General features: G+C 38.0%; 2 protein-coding genes across 2 annotated transcripts; one reads left to right on the top strand and one right to left on the bottom strand.

Moving 5' to 3' along the window:
• The first annotated feature begins 3,380 nt into the window (after nt 1–3,380).
• On the top strand, nt 3,381–6,251 carry LOC136712926 (retinal cone rhodopsin-sensitive cGMP 3',5'-cyclic phosphodiesterase subunit gamma). Its single transcript, XM_066689753.1, has 4 exons — nt 3,381–3,454; nt 4,319–4,489; nt 4,831–4,871; nt 5,179–6,251. Exons 2-4 carry the CDS (start codon nt 4,344–4,346, stop codon nt 5,253–5,255), a joined length of 264 nt encoding a protein of 87 aa, XP_066545850.1. The 5' UTR covers nt 3,381–3,454; nt 4,319–4,343; the 3' UTR covers nt 5,256–6,251.
• Nucleotides 6,252–10,068: 3,817 nt separating this feature from the next.
• On the bottom strand, nt 10,069–18,233 carry pgap6 (post-glycosylphosphatidylinositol attachment to proteins 6). The gene is made up of 13 exons (XM_066689108.1): nt 18,029–18,233; nt 17,305–17,482; nt 17,018–17,222; nt 16,713–16,846; nt 16,280–16,548; nt 15,723–16,078; nt 15,362–15,455; nt 15,120–15,243; nt 14,668–14,804; nt 14,403–14,581; nt 14,057–14,203; nt 13,625–13,741; nt 10,069–13,509 (listed from the first exon to the last, which is right to left on the bottom strand). The coding sequence occupies exons 1-13, from the start codon at nt 18,087–18,089 to the stop codon at nt 13,210–13,212; spliced, it is 2,301 nt and encodes a 766-aa protein (XP_066545205.1). The 5' UTR covers nt 18,090–18,233; the 3' UTR covers nt 10,069–13,209.
• Nucleotides 18,234–18,263: the final 30 nt, after the last annotated feature.

Genomic DNA, 18,263 nt, shown 5'->3' on the forward strand with positions numbered 1-18,263 from the left:
AATTGAGGGTTGAATTCTCTGAGATAAAAAATATTGAGGACAAACTACAGGAAAAATTAATTTAAACAGTGAATGTGAAACTTGGTATTTTCAAAGCTTCCATGGATGATTCATTTTCTAGGACGGATGTTGCTTTCAAAGATTTTTAATGAAAATTCCCCAGAAGTGCAGATTTGAACTTTATAATGGTAATAAAATCAGCATACATGTATTTTGAATTTAAGTTAAGTTAGTGCAGTGATTTTGGGCATCCAGGGCCAAGCATTGTTATTAATGTTGTAGTTTAATAATGACAACAAAAAACTTGATTGGAAATCTATGTAGTCAGTTGATTTAATTTCCTGATGTGTGTACCCTCTTTTAACAGGAGGGGGTGCTATAATACAAAAACACTTCCAATTTCGTGGTATTTAGAGACAGATATTACACTTTTGGGCAAGAGTTATATAGGCTTTACCATTGATTAGTTACAAATATAGCATATGATGTATTAGACATTGACCAATAAACATCAAAACCTATTATTATTATTATTATTATTATTATTATTATTATTATTATTATTATTATTATTATTATTTATTGGCAGACGCCCTTATCCAGGGCAATAAGAGCAATACAAAGTGCAACTTAACATATGGTACTGATTAACTTTAACATATTGCAGAACATACAATATGAACCAAAATGATACAGACATTCAATTGCAACAAATTCTCACTACAGCAATTAACAGTCAATGTATACAATCATGTCTACACAACATAAGGCAAATGAACAAGTCATTAACTAGAAGCAAATGAACATTTACTCTTTCAAATCTAAGAGACTGAGATGGGTAGACACACTGCAGAGATTTTAAATGTGCTTGTTTTTATATGATTATCAATACAAGGCAGATTAGGTTTGTGGATTTAGTCCTCCATGATACTATACTGGCCAGGGGGAGATGATATTATTTGGCCGTCTGCGGGTTTCCCTGAGGTCTGCAAGCTGTTGTCACAATCACCTGTCAAGTGCCAAGACATCACGCTTGTTCACAAAAGCAACAACACTATGCTTATGCCAAGTGTCTTAAGCACCTGCTAAGTCCTGGGAAAATGCGTAAGTTCCTTATCGCAATGTTTGGCAGCGAGGCTCAGACATGCAAACAGGTGTTAATTAGGTCAGAAATGCAAAACGTGCGCCAAATATGTGGGAATCTACATCCTTTTTTTCATGTGCCTTTCAAATCTGAGAATATTCCCGTGTTAGCAAACACATAAGTCAGGTTGGGTAGCAACTGAAAGAGGAAATTTGCGCTTAGCATTTTTGTGGTTGTCAAGAAAAGGAGTAAGAGAGACCATTTTAGTGCTCTGCTCTTTTTACCAACTACAGAAAGAGCTATATCCATTACTCGGTCCATCATCGAGATATTGAAGAGAGGTCTCATCCAATGAACTGCGTAACCTACAACAGATGAAAAGGTGCTGGCCCCTGCAGGAGAACCACTTTCCACCACGTACCAGTTTCATTCAATTTCCACACAACCCTTCGCCCCATTCATGGACTGACTGGACTCTGCATCAGAACTGTGAATGACACAACTGGAGAAAGAAAACTGATAACTACATCATCATCATCATTTTTGTGGCTGTAGTTTTGTGGTAAAATGTTGAAACCTGCACCAATATTAGAAGAGAACCCAATAGCTGCATCAGAGACCTAATGCATAATTAGATTAAGGATTATCAGGATCTTAGAAAGCCAAAATCCTTTTTTGTGAATTAGTTTAAGTCATTGTTGCTGCAAGGGAACAGGCTGCAGGATTGTGGAGCGCTGGCTTGCAGTGCAAAGTTCTCTAAAGTGCACACAGAAGGATCTGGAAAATGCTAGTGACCTGAGGAACAGAGCAGTGAATGACTTTAAATATCACATTAAAAATAATACATAAAACTGAACAGTGCTGAGCAAAATGTCTGAGATAGTGTCAGCTTCGTCTTTTTAATTTTATTCTTGGTATTCATGCACAAAAACGTGTATATTACACTAGACATTGATAATTTCTCAATCATTTTCAGTTCATTGGAAGTCAATGTTTCAGCTGAACCGTGACATTTTGCTGTGTATGGCATGGAACAGATCGTGCCATTGTTAATCTGTGGTGCGGCAGCTTTTGTGCATGACGTTTTCCAGAAACCTCTACACTGGGGTTTGCATTAAGGTGCTTGTGCATAAGCTGTCAAATTTTCTGTGCCAGTGATTAGGTTTTATGTACGTTAAAGAAGTATTCTGTGGTGACAGGTCAACCCACAGAAGGCAGTCTAGACACATTGTCTTCTTATTCCTGTGTTTACATTGGTTATTCCTGGATGGACGATGGTTGTTGAGGACATTCCATTACAAAATTAAACCTATTAAAGATAATTCACAGAGTTTATTTTTTTCTTAATGCTGTTGTTACTTTGATTTTAATACTGCTACCTTAACTAAAAATATATATAATGCATTCAATACAATATGATTCAGTTTTAGATATTCTTTATTTTAAATATTATCATTTGGGAATATGTTGTGTTTAAAGCCGAACACATGGTATTATTTAAGTATACATGATATGGACATCTGTAGTCCAAGAAAGTATGCCTGAAAGGAAACAGTGTATAACATATACTATATTAAAACAAAATTGCAAGTTAAAATGGATGTATAGTGGATAAGTTCTATTTGATTGTAAAATCATTAATCTGTTTTTCCAGCAGCTTCAGAGACAGCAGGTGCAGTACAGTTGTGTGTGACCCTTTGCATACAATAGCCACCTTTACTGCTAACCAAAGGCTGAATCTAAACTGTAGGGTCAGAGCTCCAATTATTCCCACACAGTGACAGACAGGGCTGTGAAAAGCTTGGTCTCCTTTTGAAGAATATTCCTGGTGAAGGTGTTTTGCTATAAACGTCTATACAATGTAAATTAACGCATGTGTTCCTGGTATCATTGTTGTAAAATCACACCTAAAATTACATTCCAGTACGTTCTATGTATTAAACATTATTTCTGCATTTATAAAAAAAATACGTATACCCACCTACTCCCTCTTAATATAATACAATCATATTACTTATTTACCAAATTAAAATGAACTTGAAAATTTAGATCATAACAATAAAGATTATTCTTTTCTTTCTTTTTTCACAATAGCAAGCAAGACAACAGAAAAAAACTAAACAAATCAACACAACACAGTGAACGGTGCCACAGTGTTAATCTGCTAAGGACAGCATGGGTTAACATTTAGACCAGATTGTCTCATGTCACCACGTGAATCTGATATTTCCAAGTACGCCATCATGATGTCATCAAGTGGAGTGAACACCTTATAAAGCCCAAGCTTCAGCCAGGACCAGCCCAGAGCAGCAACCAGACACACTGGACACAGGCATTCGGATTGGCAGCTTCCTCTGATCTTCCAAGACAGTGAGTATTGATCAGCTAGTTCTGGGGTAATTTGTGATTACTTTAAAATACTTTCATTCTTACACCTAGATCTTTCTGTGCTGAAATGATGCTGTGAAATTATTGATGCAAATGTTTTGTTTCTTTTTTTATAGAGAATAAGGTTTCAAATGAATTATTAAATGTAAAATGCAATCTTTCTTCTAATACTGAACACTCCAAACATTGCAAATTCTGAAGAGTGTAATTGCATATTATTGGAGTTTAGCACTGTAAAATGGTCAGGATGGCATTTTATGTTGGATATACTGAGATACATTTGTCATGTATGAATAACAGACGTTTTGGGACAATTTTAGGTTTCGTTGGTGTGCTTGCAGAGTGTAGTAGTTGTAAATTCGAACTGATGTAAAATGCACATTAGAGGATGCAAACAGCTTGTTGCTCTGAGTCGTTAAGTGTACATATGGTGTCACGTGCTGGATGGGATCCTCTTTGGATGACTAAGGTGTTTAAAGTCTTCAGTAAGAAGCTTATGTTCTTAAAGTATCTTTCAATCTTTGGCAGGAGATTCTTCATTGTTTTATTCTTGACAACATCTTCAGTCCGCTGATGTTTAAAACTCGACCAAAGGATCTTCAACTGAATAGTTTTACTTCACCCTTCTTGTGGTTGATTGTGAAGTGTCAGCAAAGTCAAGTAAAACCAGAGAAGAACAATGCAGAAGAAAATAATATAACAATAGGAATGCAATGGGTTAGAGTTTCCTAAGACAAGCCTTAAACATGACTAATTGAAAAAGAATACTATTACTGACACCAATGAGTGAAATAAACCGTCCAATGAAGAGTTATTTATACTGGTACTTTTGTCTTTCCTTTCAAGACTCTCTGCCTAGATCGTTGAGACGATGAACATCACTACAAACACCTCCAACCCCACCACCCCCACCCATGTCACCGGGGGGGCCACAACTCCAAGGAAGGGACCTCCCAAATTCAAGCAAAGGCAGACCCGACAGTTCAAGAGCAAGCCCCCAAAGAAAGGAATTAAGGGGTACGTTCTGTAATCGTGCAGACCTGTGCTGAACCAGGCAATTGAATGCACCTCAGTCGCCCACTTTGCAATTTATTTTAAGTGTGAGCAAATCACCCATCACAATCAGACAATAGAAGGAAATCTGTGTATTTAAATGTATTTATAAATAAATCATCAAGTAAATCACATCCCCATACTGAATGTGATTTAAGAAAAAACTAACAGAACAATATTAGAAGAAGAAATCTGTCACCTTTTGTGGTTTGTCTATGATCGCATAAAATAAATCGTTACATTTTGGGTTTGTCATAACTACAGTATAGGTGACGGTTATGTTTTTCTTTGAAACTCTTTTACAGATTTGGTGATGACATTCCTGGAATGGAGGGTCTGGGAACAGGTGTGTGCAGCTCTCTTTTATATAGTATAGTATGACATCCACAGTGAACAACAGCAGTATGTTATAGATACAGAGGTCACTTATTTTCTACAATGAAGAACAAAGTGAACAATCTGAACAAATACCTTTATTCTTGGTGATTCATGCAAGGGGAAAATTGCACACCCCAGTGGAATAGTGTCATACTTAGCTTTGTATTGACTTCAAGGTAGATAAAGACATGTATAGATGCTTCAGCTCAGATTTGTGTTGGCCAGTGGCCGGTTCCGATTCTAAAATCTTGATTTTTCTCACCCACCCTTTTCAGATATTACGGTCATCTGCCCCTGGGAAGCATTCAGCCATTTGGAGCTACATGAGCTGGCACAGTTTGGAATCATCTGAACCAGCACTTAGTATCCAGAAGAGCCTCTATTACTCTGCAGGACCTGACTTCACCCCCTAGACAGCTGGACACACGTTTGTTTTTAGTTTTTTTTCTACTGCACCTGACTCTAGCAAACTAGCAAAGTAGCTCTCCTTGAAATGTACCTACGACGGAGTGTCCGGTGGCAAAGTGTGGGAGTTGAAAATGGGCTTGACAAAACGTCAGGCCGAGGAGAAAGTTACAAAAAGTGTGGGGCCGTGTGGTGCTAAGATAAGAAGAGAACCAAAGGCTAGAGACAAAAATAAAAACCCTTCGAGATTCCCGAAGGAAAGAGCCTATCCTAATAACCAAAGAATATCCTTTGAACAACTCATTTTCTGTTATGTTTACAAAGCGCCACCAGGCATTCAAATACAGTACACAGTCACACTATTTCATGGGAATCTTAAAGGGTTTTTCCTGTTTGTTGTTTTGTTTTTTGTAAGGGAAACTATGTGATGCTCATGTCTTTTTAAAATCCTGTACATCCCTGTTACTGTAATGAAATCTCTGGATGCACACAGATTACTGTTATTTATTTATTTTAGCTATGGTGAGCTGTTGTGTATGAGAAATCTTTATTTTATTTTTTTGCATGTCTGTAAATGCACTATATATGCCATGTAATTCAGTCACAATTATATTTAGATAGTGTAGATGAGAGAAGAGATTGGCTTTAGCAGAAATATAGTAAATGCAATGCCCTAGTGCCTACCCCTAGCTGTAAACTGTTCTCTCAATGTTCTCTCTCCTCATATTGCATACTTTATTGTAACAATTTTCACAAAACATTCTCGTTATCTCTTATAAAACTAACTTATCTTTGATTTCACGTTTACTGTCTTAGAACTTGTAGAAGAACACAAAACCCCCCACTAAAAATCACTGTACTCACTTCTAAACTGTCCAATCTACTCCGTTCCTTGTTGTGTCTTTTTGTCCATCAATAAAGTCTGTCTTCTTTTACTTCACAATTGCTTCCCTTCTTTTTCTACTACTTCGATTCCTCAAACATCCATTATATCATGCTCCATACCCTGCACTTCCCAGAAACTGCATATGTCTGTAGACTGCCTGACCCTCCTCACTCCACTCCAGATGCATGCTATTGTTTCTTGGAAATTAGCTCCTGACCTCTTCCTTCCCTGTCTTCCTAAACCTCTTGTCCTATGTTTTAATTAGCTCCCTAATCTGTAACTAGTGACATGTGGAAGGAGGGGTGGTCATGCTGTTTGCTGGGGCCCCATCTTGTCTGCTCATAAATTGGATTAGATTTCACTAGGAGCTCAGGACAGCCGACCTAGAAGATTGAAAGAAACCAATAGCATAGAATTACCAGGGATTTGGAAAAGTAGATGTCTTAGTGAGTTAACGTCTAAGCTTTCCCGGATAGCCGCTCTCGGATCCGATTGAGGTCACATGTGGAAACCGAGTGACAGTCAATTACTGTGTCTGCGCAATGGAATTTCAATCTGATTTCCATGGCTGCTAAATAACTTTATTGCATCAGCGTACAAGCGCAGTCAACCGCACAGCTTTTAATGGCAATGTTTACTTCTTCATAAGCTATTATGTTTCCATAATCGAAACCTATTTTATTCAATATTTATTCAATGTTTGGTTTGTTTTTTTGTTTGTTTGTTATTTCGTCATTATTGTTTCTGTTATGTTTTTCCATTTTTGCCTATTTTGGTATTTCATATATGCAAAAAATTTTGGGAAAGTGTTGAGATCAAGGAATATGACGACGATGAAAAATAACTAGTCAGTGCTTCATTTTCTGGGTTATATGGTTACTGTCTGGCAATGGAATACTTCTAAAACTCTTCATTTTGTTATTTTTGACACTGTATAATATTAGCTGAATTGTTTCTGTATATGTGTTTGCAATATTTAGTTTAATCATTTTCAATACATAAAAAATCCCAATTACTTATAATTTACAAATAAATAAGTCTTTATTTATGTGAATAAATAACTACATGAAATCAAGTGCAACCCTATAGTCTGTACACTTCTGAAGCTTGCCAACCCTGGCACAGTGAATACTACAAATGTCCTGAGAAAACACTATTAAGAAGACTGGCTTAATGGATTAGCAGTATGTTGAGTCAATATTATGATCTACATGTTAAATGATATTATAGCCTTTTTAAATTAGAGCGCAGTATATATAAAGTTTCACTAATCAAAGTATAGAATAGCAATACATATTGAGAGTTGAGACCTATGCTTAAAGCCATGTTTAATCTCTTGTCGTCATAAGGAAATAATTTGTTAATACATTGTTGTGCACATTTCAGAAAAACACAATAGTGATTGTACAGCAAAAGCTAATCTAACCATTCATGTGGATGCAATGAAGCATAATATCTATGCGTCTATGTGGACTCCTCACTTTCTCCATCTAAACAATGTGGGAAGCAATAAAAAAGTAAAACAGGTTGCTAGGGTATATTGTCAAAAGTGTAGAATTGAGAACAAGGGCAGTGATGTTCAGACTGTACAATGTGCTAGTTAGAGCTCATCTGGATACTGTGGACAGTTCTGGGCTCCACACTTCAAGAAAGATATCGCTGCTCTAGAGGCAGTTCAGAGGAGAGCAACCAGACTTATTCCAGGTCTGAAGGGAATGTCCTACTGAGAGACTGAGGAACTGAACCTGTTCACCCTGGAACAGAGGAGACTACGTGGGGACTTGACTCAAGTCTTCAAAATCAAGAAAGGCATCGACCACATCAAACCAGAGGAGCTTTTCCAGATCAGCAGGGACACACGCACCCGAGGACACAAATGGAAATTGGGCTTCAAGGCATTCAAGACAGAAAACAGGAGACACTTCTTCACACAGAGAGGCGTCACAATCTGAACAAACTCCCCAGCGATGTGGCTGAAGAGACAATTTGGGAACATTCAAAAACAGACTGGATAGGATCCTTTTTTATGTTCTTATGTAATATCGATTCAAACCCTTTATTATTAACATGTATTCACTGTGTGTATTGTATTTTGCACATTTGTGATAAGATGTTTATGCCCCATTTAATTCGTATTTTTGTTACACAACAGTACCTGCGCACCTATAATCAAGACCAAAGTGGATTTGCTTTGATCCTCTGCCCATTTTTCCAGGCTCGCTAATTCGGATTTACAAATACGTCTTTCTCTCCTCCTCAGTATAATGATTTAATTGCATCCTACCTGAGCCTGGTCACCTGATACCGGTACAACGTGCTTTTGTCATTTCCTCATTCATAACAACAGCTCAGTGTACAGAGGCTTAGACACCTTCACCTAGGTCAGATGGCATACATTACACCTTAATAAGGAATATGTACTTAGTACACAGGAGTCAAACAAGGATACGCAATTAGTTTCCTCACTGTGTAGCTCATCACCCCATGCCTTGTCTTGCCATTTCTCTGCAAATGCTGACACATACACTTGAAACAAACATTTCAATCTGTGAACAGAACAGTTAGGAGAAATCACACTCTAAGAAGTAAAGGTTCTAATAAGAACTTTTAAGGGTTCCTGGGGTTGATTCTGTGGAGGAACCCTTAAAAGGTTCCATGCAAACAAGGATCCTTAAAGAACCTTAATGAAATATATCTTAAATCAACTGCGATCATGATGAAAAAGAGATCTTAAATGATCCCTTGCTTAGGACCTCGTGGTTCTTAAACGAACCCTTTAATGAAAATAAACTCATGAAGAACCCAAAGGTTCTAAATAGAGTGCATAATACATATCCAAAACAAATTATTGTATTAGTTCCCGATTTCCTTGTGAACGCTGTTTTCGGAAAAAGATGTTGAAATTATTGAAAAAATTACATCAATGAACCACAAGATGGAGTCAACACTAGAGCAGAGGTTTTATACATTCATATTCACTGCAATTTACCATACGGCTTCAGTGGCCTAGTAACAAACAAAAGTAAGTGTGAACATAGACAGGGATTTAGGCTACATGAAAATGCAATTAAAACCAAAGTACATGTACTGTATTCTCTCTCAGTCTTACATGAATGCTTTTGAGAATTCTTAGCCCTTGTATAAATCTGAGAACAGTAATGATGAAACAAATGAAAGTTGGAGCATAACTATACATAGAGGCAGTTGAATCGCATGATAGGTCAAGGGAAGCCAAAACCATTAAATCAAGATAGAAAATGTAATTTGATTTATGTCAATGTTCTTAGATTAGAACTCATATAGGCTAACACTACAAAACAAAAGGCCTACATCTCCAAAACCATATAGAGTAACACACCTATATAAGAAGAGAGGACTGAAGCTGTTCATTATACAGCACCATTTATATCCCCGCCAACTTACAGCACTTAAAAATAAAAACTCACCATCTCCAGGCCACAAATTTACCTCCACAGCTAAACACCATTAACTTTAAGTGCTAGGGAAAAGCCATTTCATTAAAGCAAAGCGACTGTATGGTTTTTAATTTCATTATGAATATTACTCTGGCACACACTACCTGAGTGCAATCCATCTTCTTTAACTCAACATAAATAAATTAATCATATTGAACAGAAGGCATCAGGTAGATGAATACCAAGATAATAATGTTCGTTAAAAGCTTTGCAGGTTATTAAAACTGTCCGCTGCATGGGAATCAATCAGAACTCAAAATTCTTGTCTTGAAATTATACATTGCATTAGTATAGTACTTTTATGCATTTATCATAATGTCAAACTAAAAAAAATAAAGGAGAAGTGGAGAAATACAGCCAGGTTTTAGCCATGGTTATAAGAAGCATAGAAAAATATAAACTCTGAAAACTAATATATATTTTATTATAGATCTATCTTGAATTTGCACATTTACACATTAATTTATATTTCAGATACAAAAACCAAAAATATAAGGACATACACACATGAAATTAGATGACAATATTCAGTAGAATTAACTGCAAACCTGAACACCTCCATTGTACACTGATGAACAAAAGACTTCAGGACACCCTTTCTTTCAACTGCAAAATGTGTTCACTGAGTAGTATAACCACTTCAAACATTATATATAAAGAAATTGTTTCACCTTTGGTGCTAAAAAGAGAGATTGGGGTCTTGCAGAGCTTTGTCCAGGAGTGTACAACTCATTGATTTAGAAATTAAGAAGTTAAAAGTACAAAGTATGAGAGCAGCATGGAAATACAAATGTTAATTAACATATATTATAAAACTTGTTTCTAAAGTTACAGAAAGTAGGGAATGGATGCAATGACTAACTGATTCCAACATTAGTGAAAAAAACAATAACAAAACAAAAACAGGGTCTGACAAGAGGGTCCTTAACAAAGAACAGGAACTGGACTAAACAGGCCACAGTATTCAATTTGTGTCTTGTTCAAACTATAGTTGGACATCACCACTGGATTAGGTAAAGAAGTTAATAAAATTGAGGTAATTTAAAATGTTTTTCTGTTTGTTATATTACATACGTGGGTCATACATTCTACATTTTACTTGGTCTATGAAAGCCCCAAACCCTACTCCTCTTTACAAAAAAAGGAAAAAATAAAGAAAACATATGTATTGGTAGTGTATTTTTCTGTTATTTTCAAGTACATAAAATGTGTATCATATATGATCGATAAGTATCTTCCCTAAGGAAACCAAGTGAATTCTAAACAAAAGTAGTTCAACCCTTATCATATTTCAAAATTAGTGCTATTTTTCTCATTATAAAACGAAGTTAACTGGTTATAATCTAAAATCTTACAAATTATTCAAGTACTATTAAAGTTCTAAAGTTCTAAAATCTAAGCTCAAGCCTGTTACAATAATCATGCTAGACACTGACTTGCAGAACAAGCAGAGACCACAGGTTTCTTTATTGCTTATACTAAAACCAGGTTTTCAGTGTTTACTAATATGGTCTAATATTTCCTAGTCAGAAAACAGAACTGCATGTTCTATAGACATAAAAAAGAAATAAAACTAATCATTTTTGGAAGGCTAAGGTTATTGTGACTCACAGAACCTACAGACTGTAATTTTAATGATATTCTTAGCAATTCTGATTTTGGTTTACATTTGATTTATAATGTAGGGCTGTGACACTCAGGAATACTGCCTGAATAATGAATAATGGCCTCCTTAGCCCGCTGTTGACAAGTCTTCTCAAATATTCAAAAGCTGGTTTAATTTTCTAAAACTCTGACAGCTATAAGCGTCACTGCAACTCGGTTTGATGGCTTTTCATAACCACTTGAATTTTTCTATTATATTACAGCCTATGTACAGAAATTCTTTCTTAGTAGTCAGGAAGTTCTGTCAGTTCTGTTGCGTGTAAAAATACACCATTCAAATCCAAACTAAGGGACTGCATATCAAGAAATAAAAATCACTATTCAAATAACATCCCCTACGATTACTGCACAAAATAGTACAAGGAACAAGATATATACCATCTAAAAAGGAGTGTTTCAGTTTAAGTGTCAGCAACATGCATATATATTAGCATCACTGGGCTTATGTAAGTATAGATTACTATATTCAAAACAATACATTCAAAGGGCTAGACCAAATCAAAGCTTTAACCTAAGCACGAATCACAAAATAATAACTTGTATTCGATGGCATTTTAACCGTCAGAAGCCACTTTCTACTGCTTATAAATCAAAATGTGATGGGGGTCCAAGTTAGTAACTTACGTTGGTCTGCGCGGGTAGGCCAAAGTTTGAAGGCAGTGTGTTACCAATTAAGACTGCATGTTGCTGAAACAAAACTGTGTTCACCCATAATTGCCCTTGGAATGGGAAAAGGGTCCAACAAAATGAAGCTGTCTTCTTTGACACTAGTTTATGATCATAGATATTTGCCATTTAATAATAGGGGCTGTTAAAGTAGTAAAATGTCTCTCCTGGTTCTTAAAGAGATGATTTTAACTTTAAGTTAAGGCAAGTAACAGACCTGGGAAAACCTTCCAACATAAAATGTGAACCAGTCCTGACTTTGGAAAGGTTTCATTTAAAGGATCCATTATGAGTTCACATTAAATAAAGCTTCAATACCTCCTAACTTGACTTCTATGGATGTTTCAGAATTAAAGTGCTTTTTAGTTATCTGGAGTATCCTATGAAAACAGAACAAAACATTATCCATAGTGGTAACGGTACATCTACTGTCGTCGACTATATGAACCCTCAGCTGATCAACTTTCCCAGTGAATGCGATATCCCATGCATCCCTCGCATATTACTCAGACTATCACAATTCTTCAGCTCCATGAAACAGGGTTATAAAAAGTGCTTAACATATTTGTGTCATATACACAGAGAACTAAAACAATAAATAAAAAAAACTGTTCTTGCAGATGCATTACATTGTTTTTTATTCTAATTAGAATAAGTATGTACATCTACTTTTTTGTTTAAAGCTCAGACACAGAAATGCAGTATCCCTTTTCTAGCAATAGATCTCCCATTCAGCTCACTCCCCTTGCAATTATGTCAACTAGTGGTTTAACTTCAAGCACTTTAAAAAAAGTCTACTGCAAAAAGTATGTTTTTTCTTTTCAATTTGGCAAAATAAAACATATTGCACATAGTACACTTATTTTGCATAGTTAAACATTAAGCAGTCTAGAGATTGTCTCAAATGACTTTTTCTTTAGGTTATACTGAATCACGGTTAATCTTGTGTAAAGTCTGATTCATTTTCACACAAAATGCCCAAGAGTGTGAACATATAGTTCTTGTTAGACCTTTTTTTTTTTGGAAAACATGGGTAATTGCACTGAACAGTATTCATAAAATTACTGGCATGAACCAGCACAGACCAGCTGGAATGTATCCAGTTATTAATGTGACTGTGTGAATTCTGGAGAATCTAAAAACTTGTAGCGTGTTTGTACTACATCATCTAAAAAAAGCAAGAAAAGGGACACTGCATCTCCGGTCTCTTAAGTGACGGTATAAAGTTCTTCCTTCTCATTCTTGCAAATCTGATACCCACAGAAAATATACTTTTGGGACCACCCCCACGGCTCCTTGTACTTCTCTCGAGGAGGCAGCAGGAAGACCACGCTGCTCGCCACCATTATGTGCCAGATGCTGTGGGTGTAATAGTAGTTGTCGTCCGTCTCGGTAAACACGTAGACGGACAGCCCGATGACGGCGGTCGCTATGCCTGGGATCAGGTAGAACAGCCATCGCTTCCAGGTTTTAGGGTAACACTGGCGCCTCTTGACCCCCCGATAGACCTAGAACAGAAAAAAGAAAACGGTTTTACAACTTGAGCAGAACAAATCGCACAGTTCCTGACTCCAGCATCTCCGCATTCAAGACACAACAACGACCGCACGCGCTCGCTCTTACCCAGGCAGCGACCAGGGCAGTCACAGCACAGAGGACGGGACCCAGCATGTTCCACAGTCCCCTGCGATCGAGCTGCATCGACATGGCAATGAGCAGGGTTCCCAGCATGAACAGCATCTGTCCGTGCAAGAAAGGAAAAGCCCCTCATTTAGTCACTCCAAGCCATTTTAGCTCAATCTGTGCGTTTTTTAATCTAGTACAATATAGAATACTCTCAATAATACCCATTAAAACAAGTTATTATTTTACTCTTTACATTTTATCAAAGCACACACATGATGAAAATGCTTTTCAGTTTTCAGGACCGTTACAACACACACACCAGTTTCCACTGTCCTTTGAAAAACATGGTTACTTTTGATTTATGTCCTTGAAATATGAAATGGGTATAGAATGTGTGTGTGTGTTCAAGAAAACAACAACAGTTCTTACATATTTAAAAGTGTCCTTGATTCGGGCCATGCATAGGATGGTGACCCAGATGGAAGAGACCGACCCCAAAAAGTCACAATACTGCAGCGTGTCGTAATCCATTATACACATGACGGTGACACCGGGCTGGTCGCAGGCATGGTAAAACTGAGAAGAACAAGACCATGTTAATGCCACATCTGCATTTATTTAAGAAAATAAGTTTAAAAGTTCAGCCCTATTGTCCGAACACGTACATGTTGGGATGACAAAAAAGTAAATAAACTGCATGACCACATTTGCAACTAGACATTATAAACGCTTCTGGGAAGGGAAAAGACGCAGAATGAAAAAGAAAGAGACATACCGTTGAGAAGAACATGGTGAAGAGATACACAGAGGCCTCCACGATGTAGCAACGGTACACTGCGATCACAATGGGTGGGATGAACAGGAGGTTACTGAGCGTTAACAAGAGGGCTGCGGTCAGCTGACGCCCATAGGACTGCGCACTGCCATCATCGGTGCAGCTCCAGCCACTCCAGCCTGAACGACAGGGCATTTAGACATCAGAGACCCAAAAGGAAGGTGAGCGAGTGAAGAGGTTGGAAACAGGACTTCTTAAGACCTACCGGCTTTGCAAACGCATGCAGCATAGAGGTAGCCATAGGACCTGAGGAGCCGGCACTCCCCGTACGTGCCACAGTCATCGATACAGGCCGTCAGGTAGACCGAAGTCATCACCGTACCGGACACCGTGCCGCAGTCGCTGAAGGAGATAAACAGGGAGGGGAAAGAAATGAAGCCGACATCACAGTTTACATTGCCATATTTTGTAAACTGAAGATTATTTCTTATAATATAGACTTCACAAAATAACTAGTTTCCCTTTTCTTTTTCTTAAGATTATATACCATTTAGGCCTATTTGGGCGACAGATTCCAAAGACTAGTTCAATCATTTCTCATTTGAGATCACATCCCTTCCCGTGCACGTTTCTGAAAGCGAAGGATGTCTCCAGAAAAGGGCTGGCACTGATGATAATGATCGAATGGATTTCTTTTCCCAAATTCCATGATCTCACCTGACATTTTGCGGGCACACAATCTGCAATGTGAGGTACCACCAAGCAGCCTGAGGGAAAGGGATCTGAAGTCCTGCCTGAGGTGCCGTTATATTCATCTTGAGATAATGACCCTGAGAGAAGGCTGCCGGAGGAGAGGGCACAGTGAGAGATAATATAATGCGATCAACATTACTAAGAATGACACCTGAAGTGGAAAAGCACATTATCAATCTTATACAATCAGTAGGTTCCCACTCTACCTGTGGTGCAGGTCTGTGTGTCATTCAATGACAGGACAGGAGACTGGGCCGTCACACAGGCCACCACACTGGAGTTTGCATTAGTTAAATTTGTCTAAAAAGGAAAAGAGCAATGAAATTCAGCACTGAAACAAAAGGTTGAAACAAATCTAGATAGTTTAGATTGCTAAAAATAGTTCTTCTGATGTGAAAGTAGAACATAACAATACATATATAAAGGTTTTGACTATGTAACTATTGGATTAAGTTAGTCAGAAATAGTAGGTCTTTAAATTAAATATAATATTATATAAAAGATACTCCTTCCCCATACAAGGTTCTTATTTACAGAGAAAAAAGAAAGACAAGTGACAGCAAGTACCTCATTTAATTTCAAATCCACAATAAGGGTTCCCCCACTGTCTGTCAAGGAGTTCAAGTTTAACGAGATCAGTGTTGGAGCCTCGGAGGAGAGTGTGATGTTGGGGCCATTAATCACAGCAAACCGCGAAGACACTACGTCCAGGTCTTCTCTGAAAACAGGCTGGTTGCGTAGACAGGAGTTCCCAAAGGGATCTCGGCTTGATGAACCGCTTCCATTGGAGAGAACACTCTCCCCGAGCACGGTGATATTCCCAGCCAGCACCGAGGCGTTGTTTGCCATTAGACTGGTTGCGTTAGCACCGAACCGGGCAAAGAAGTCTCCCAGCAACCCGGTACTTTTAGGTTTGCATCCCACTGCATTCAAAAAGACAGATTAAAATATGTATTTGTCACCCGATTCAACAATAAGCAGCAACACAAAAATATAAACATCTCTACCGAGAAAGCATGCTTATATTGGAAAGAAATACACAACCTTCACCAGACCACAATTGTCACATTCAATTCCTGTCTGTGTAAACTTAAAGCCGGTAGGTCTTAAAGTAAAGCATTAACCTGTGAGGTTGGCTGTTATTGTGAAGGCTGTGGACAGGTTAGTGTAGACACTTTCCACTGTGATTCGAATCCACTCTTCCCAGGGTGGCGTGTGGAGGCTGGCCGTGCAGGCGGTCTTGCCCGTGCAGTTCAGCATTCTCATGGAGGACTCCTCTAGGGTGGCCGAGCCCAAGGTCATGAGTATCGGACAGTCTTTCTCGGTACTGTTATCTGTCGAGCAGCTGGTTATGTGGAAAGTTAACTGGGACGTGTAATCCGGCACAAAGAATCTAAGAGGAGAATAGAAATGCAGACACTGGATTTTAATTGTATTCTTCCCCCCACCCCAACACCAAAACCAACATTTTGCACATACACAAGTCAGAAGTCCAGGAAAGGTTTCTATAGGGTAAGACAAAAACAAAAGCACCCGCAATGCAGTATGATAACATACTTGAGAACTGCAGGATTGTCGGGGGAAGACACTGACTGCTGAAGAGGGACGTTGGTTTGCAGGATGGGCATGTCAATTGCTCTCCTTACAAACATCTGGGGTTGAAAAAAGTACGAACATGTTGGAGAGAAGCCCTGTGGGATGAACAGAGAAAACATTAAACAATGTTGCAAACCAAATGTACAACAATATTTTGGTTAATTATTTTTTCTAATCAAAATACACACTTGGATCCAGACCAGCATCAAAAGTTTGACTAATATCACAGTTTTAAATTGTAATTGTAAGCAGATATTAAGACATACCTTATGTTCTATTTTGCCGTCATCTTTTGGTAGATGTGCCACTACAAACCAATCCCCAGCTACCGGATTAGTGACATTGAAGAAGGTGATATTTTGGCCATCGTTTACCATCATTGTGAGGTTTTGTGCCGGAAAGAAGGCTGTGTTCTTCGCAAACTGTGTCTCTAAAGGGTTGATTACTGGAGGGGCGCCTGCACGGAAGTGTCTGTGAAAAGCACATCAACCAGTCAATAGCAATGCATAAGCGTGGACACATCCATAAGGAAACCATCTTCATCATTACTCACATGGTCACGTTATGGTCTCCGCAGTTGGATCCTAACACTTTGGACACGATCAACAGCCAGCGCACCAGCACCGTGTCCTCGGGCACTTTGAAGAGGTGCAGCCGGACGGTCCCGTACCAGCTGTACTTGGACAGTTTCTGCGGCATTTTAGAGTAGTACTCGGACACGTAGGTGAGGTCTAAAGGGACGGGAGAAGCAGGATCAAGCCGGGATCAAAGACATGCACATATCATCTTGTGTCTGAATGCATAAAACTGTTTTAGAGGGGAGCAACTATGCATGCAATAATAATACTTAAAATAATCTCTGAATGCTATAATAGTTAATTGAGCACAGCTGGGGCATTTAAAGATCTTGCATTTGCCGGTAAATAAGAGACAGAAAGTAAAAACACAACATTTGGCTTCCTGCCACCGGTGAATAGCCTATTGTCATACATGCAACTTAAGTGTCCACAATTAATAGATAATGTGTTATGAAGAATAGTAATGTAAGTATGCTGACTATTTTACAGTCTTTCACCTCAACTCACAGTATACACTATACAATACAATTTAAACTAAATAAATACATTAAACACGTGTAAAGAACAGCATCTTAGAATAAATTAACTTACTGTCCATTTAGCAGATAAAAACACATTAAACACAAGTGAGGTACAGCGCGAATAATAATTGTCTCTATCTAGCAATGGGTCGCTATTATATATCGTATATGCACTTACCATCTGCAAAACAGGTATTCATCAAAACGACTAGAAGACACGTTAAAGCCCGTCGGTCCATTTTATCTTATTTTTTCAATTGGGAGATTACGAGTGTATGGTATAAAGGCAACGTCATCGTTTTTAATGGTTATAATAATGTTTATTTTTTCGCTACCATAGCTTCCACATTCTCCTCTATTTATTTATTATTGCTATTTCCTGGTTTCGGAGCACGCAAGATGAATGACGTAAA

This window comes from Amia ocellicauda, chromosome 17 (genome assembly GCF_036373705.1).
Source record: "Amia ocellicauda isolate fAmiCal2 chromosome 17, fAmiCal2.hap1, whole genome shotgun sequence".
Lineage (NCBI taxonomy): Eukaryota > Metazoa > Chordata > Actinopteri > Amiiformes > Amiidae > Amia > Amia ocellicauda.

What these genes read in the sequence shown, in the direction of transcription:
- LOC136712926 (XM_066689753.1), top strand. Translation starts at nt 4,344, where the DNA reads ATGAACATCACTACAAACACCTCCAACCCCACCACCCCCACCCATGTC. An exon ending in CCAAAGAAAGGAATTAAGGG is followed by an intron (nt 4,490 to 4,830) that starts GTACGTTCTGTA and finishes ACTCTTTTACAG; the next exon opens with ATTTGGTGATGACATTCCTG. An exon ending in AATGGAGGGTCTGGGAACAG is followed by an intron (nt 4,872 to 5,178) that starts GTGTGTGCAGCT and finishes CACCCTTTTCAG; the next exon opens with ATATTACGGTCATCTGCCCC.
- pgap6 (XM_066689108.1), bottom strand. Translation starts at nt 18,089, where the DNA reads ATGGACCGACGGGCTTTAACGTGTCTTCTAGTCGTTTTGATGAATACC. An exon ending in TGGATTTGAAATTAAATGAG is followed by an intron (nt 15,456 to 15,722) that starts GTACTTGCTGTC and finishes TTTCCTTTTTAG; the next exon opens with ACAAATTTAACTAATGCAAA. An exon ending in CTGCCCTGGTCGCTGCCTGG is followed by an intron (nt 13,510 to 13,624) that starts GTAAGAGCGAGC and finishes TTTCTGTTCTAG; the next exon opens with GTCTATCGGGGGGTCAAGAG.